The sequence below is a fragment of the Akebia trifoliata genome, unplaced genomic scaffold, assembly GCF_017979445.1.
Source record: "Akebia trifoliata isolate Shusen 1 unplaced genomic scaffold, ASM1797944v1 Contig01149, whole genome shotgun sequence".
Taxonomy (NCBI): Eukaryota; Viridiplantae; Streptophyta; class Magnoliopsida; order Ranunculales; family Lardizabalaceae; genus Akebia; species Akebia trifoliata.
This window is the reverse complement of record NW_028237539.1, coordinates 7,268-11,613: the sequence shown is the minus strand read 5'-3', so window position 1 is coordinate 11,613 and position 4,346 is coordinate 7,268. Positions and strand designations below refer to the sequence as shown.

The 4,346-nt window shown below is 39.9% G+C and overlaps 1 protein-coding gene across 1 annotated transcript; it reads left to right on the top strand.

Annotated features, from left to right (window-relative positions):
* Positions 1-257: 257 nt before the first annotated feature.
* Positions 258-1,184, top strand: LOC147380656 (uncharacterized). The gene has a single exon (XM_086431402.1). It carries the CDS (start codon positions 258-260, stop codon positions 1,182-1,184), a length of 927 nt encoding a protein of 308 aa, XP_086287528.1.
* Positions 1,185-4,346: the final 3,162 nt, after the last annotated feature.

Genomic DNA, 4,346 nt, shown 5'->3' with positions numbered 1-4,346 from the left:
TTGTAGTATGAAATTTTCTCTAATTGTTTTTGTACAAAATATATTATTGAGGATACCACAATTGTAAAAATTTTGTTAGTACCTTATATAAACTCAATCCCAGCCTCACAATGAGACAACGGGATATCCTTCCATAGCTCTAATTCTCTGAGATTACCTATTTTTTTCATGGTATTAGAGCAGCCAAGGTTCTGAAACTATTGTTTTTTTTTTTTTTTTCATCCAAGAAATTACCCACCTTTCTCTAGCCGATTAACATGGCAGGAAAAGGCAAAACTCACAACTTAGCCAAGCCTGAGGCTAGCAAGTTCGATAATCCAAATGATCCTCTTTACCTTCATTATTTCGATCAACCTGGGCTTGTACTCATCACACAACCACTGAACGGAGAAAATTACAGCACTTGGAGCCGTGCTATGCTCATGGCTCTTAGCATCAAGAATAAAGAAAGTTTCGTCAATGGCACCATCAAACAACCACCGGAGACCTCCACAACAGAACTCCAACAATGGAGGCGCTGCAACAATCTTGTAAAAGCATGGCTTTTTAATTCAATCTCACAAGATATTGGAGCAAGCATAATATATAATGAAAGTGTTCATGAAATCTGGCTTGATTTAAAAGATCGTTTGTCACGCACTAACAGTGTTCATCTTTTTCATGTTGAAGTTTTTCATGTTGAAAAAGCCATGCATGATTGTAAACAGGGCAACATGATTGTTGGGGCTTATTACACCAAGCTTAAAGGCCTATGGGATGAACGTGATGCACTCTGTAGCATCCCCAAATGTACGTGTGGTGCTATGAAGGACATTATGCAGTTCCAACAAAATCAAAAGACCATGAAATTTCTCATGGGACTTAATGACGTCTATGTTGGTGTTAGAGGACAAATTTTGCTCATGGATCCGCTTCCTACCGTCAACAAAACTCATTCTCTCACCCTCCAAGATGAAAAACAGCAAGGGACATCGAATGGAAGCGCACCACTGACTGAAGCCTCGGCTTTTGCTGTGAAGAACAACTCACGAAAATCTGAGAGGATCTTCACACCTAAAAATCTTCATATGAGATGTGGAATATGTGACAAAATTGGGCACACCTCAGAGACATGTCGAACACATCTAAAATGTGATTATTGTGGCTGGCAAGGTCACACCATTGATGTCTGTCGAAAGCTGTAAAGGATGAACTCTACAGGCGACAAATCTGATCAACGAGAGCGCAAGAATTTTTCCTCCAAAGCCAATCATGTAGATGCAAATATGCCAGCAACTTCCACACCATTTACTCTCACAGCAGAACAATATCAGAATCTCATGACACTACTTATCGAAAATAAGTCCAAGTGGATGGCCAACCATGTCTATAGTGCATCTGCCATAAGTGATCTCTCAGGTACAATCTTTTGTGCTTCTGTTATTGACAAAGAAATGTGCTGGATACTCGACACAGGAGCCACAGATCACATGGTTTACTCAACTGACTTGTTGACCACGAAATCTCGTGTCACTAATCGAACTGTGCATTTACCCAATGGAGCCATTGCTGCTGTCACACACATAGGCAGCATTCATTTTGCTAATTTCATCCTACATAATGTGTTATGTGTCCCTTCCTTTAAATTAAACTTGATTTCCATTAGCAACCTTGTACACAACTCCTACTACATTGCTACATTCACTAATAGTACTTGTATACTACAGGACCAATGATCAGGGAAGATGATTGGGACGGGAACTGAGCGAGGAGGACTCTACTACCTTGATATTCCACAGAAAACCAAATGTAACGCAGTCACTGTACCAGCCCCTCATTCCTCAAGACTTTGGCATCAACGCCTTGGTCATCCATCAAATAAGACCTTTAGTTTGCTTTCTCATTTAGTTACAAACATGAGATTTTGTACTATTTATGATTGTTTAATTTGTCCATTAGCCAAACAAACTCGCTCTCCTTTTTCAACAAGTTCTATTCGGACTAAAGCACCTTTTGAATTAATTCATCTTGACATTTGGGGAGGGTACCATGTTCCTTCAATTATAGGGGCATGGTATTTTCTTACAATCGTTGGTGATTATACTTGTTGCACATGGACTTATTTGATGCATCATAAGTCGAATACTCATTCATATCTCACCAAATTCATCAATTTTGTTGAAACACAATTCTCCTTGAAAGTTAAAGTTCTTCGAAGTGATAATGGACCTGAATTTACAATGAGAAAATTTTATTTTGATAAAGGTATCATTCATCAAACTAGTTGTGTTTCCACTCCACAACAAAATGGAGTAGTCGAAAGAAAACATCGTCACCTCCTCAATGTAGCTCAAGCATTATTGTTCCAAGCCAATCTCCCCAAGAAATTTTGGGGAAACGCCATATTGACTGCTACTTACCTTATCAACCGAACTCCCACACCTCTTCTTCAAGGGAAAACACCTTTTGAAATGCTCTTTCACAAACAGCCTGTATATGACCATCTACGAGTGTTTGGCTGCCTATGTTTTGTCTCAACACACCACCAGCGTCCCACGAAATTTGATCCAAGAGCCACCCGATGTCTTTTCTTAGGTTATCCATATGCTCAAAAAGGTTACAGGGTTTATGATCTCTCAACATGTAAAATTTTTGTTTCACGAGATGTTGTGTTTCATGAAGATATTTTTCCTTTCCCATCTTCCGCTGCAGAGTCACTTTTCATGTCTCATCATTTATCAACATACGACGATGACAATCCTACTCCACAATTTCCCCTCAACACTGAAGTGTTTCCACCTGAACATTTCTCTCAAGAAAAAACTCCTCTTCATTCAAATAGTGAAGCTCTTCCCCAAGTCATTCCTTCACCGACAGCTTCTCCACCCATTGACCCACCTACCCCAACCTTGCCCTTGGATCCACAAATTCCTTCATCGCTGCCGACACGCACTACGAAAACACCCTGTTATTTGCATGAATATCATGTTGGTACTTCTCTTCCTTCACGTAATGTCCCGACATCGAACTCGGCCTTAGTCGAAACTACAGGTATCACCTACCCTTTAATTAATGTTCTTTCATATGATAGATTATCTCCCAAACACCATGCTTTCACCACTTCTTTTTCAGTCAAAAAAGAACCATCTTCTTTTGCACAAGCAGTTTGTGATCCTAAATGGCGCGTCGCTACGGAACAAGAACTCGCTGCTCTCATAGATAATGGCACAAGGTCTCTACAACCATTACCAATTGGGAAGAAGCCGATTGGATGCAAATGGGTATACAAAATTAAACTCCGCTCAGATGGCACAATCGATTGCTATAAAGCCAGATTGGTAGCAAAAGGATATAACCAAGTCGAAGGTCTAGACTACCAAGAAACCTTTGCTCCCGTAGCAAAGCTTGTGACGGTTCGCATTCTCCTTGCGGTGGTTTCAACTAAACAATGGCATCTCCATAAACTCGATGTCAACAATGCCTTTTTGCATGGAGATCTTGACGAAGACATTTACATGTCTTTACCTCCTGGTTCTGGACGAAAGGGGGAGACACGAGTTTGCAAGCTTCACAAATAATTGTACGGGCTCAATGAAGCTTCACATCAATGGTTTATTAAACTTTTCACAACCCTCAAACAAGCCAACTTCAAGTAATCAAAAGCTGATTATTCCTTATTCGTCCGATCCCAGAATGGTAAATTTACTACTCTCCTCATTTATGTAGATGAAGTCATCATAGCAAGAAACAATTTGCAAGATATTGAAGATACAAAATTATTCATGAAGAATCAATTTAAATTGAAGGATCTTGGACAATTAAAATATTTTTTTGGTATAGAGGTTGCACAGTCTAAGAAAGGCATTACTCTCTCACAACGAAAATATGCCCTCGAGATCCTTGAAGATGTTGGATATCTTGGTGCAAAACCAGCTTCGTTCCCCATGGAACAAAATTTATCTCTCAGTAAGTTTGAAGGCGACTATGTCAGTAATCCATCCTCATACCGAAGACTTGTTGGGCGGTTAATTTATTTGACTGTCACACGACCCGATTTGGCATATGCAATACATGTTTTAAGCCAATTTATGGACAAGCCATGAGTACCACACTTAGAAGCAGCTCATCGTATCTTGCGATATGTGAAACAAACACCAGGTCAAGGAATATTTCTTTCTACAGAAAGTTCAATCCAACTGATGCTTTCTGTGATGCAAATTGGGCTAGGTGTCGTGACACTCGACAATCAGTTACTGGGTATTGCATTCTTCTTGGATGTTCATTAATTTCCTAGAAAACCAAGAAGCAAACGACAGTATCACGGTCCAGCGCAGAAGCCGAATACCGATCTATGGCGACCACTTGTT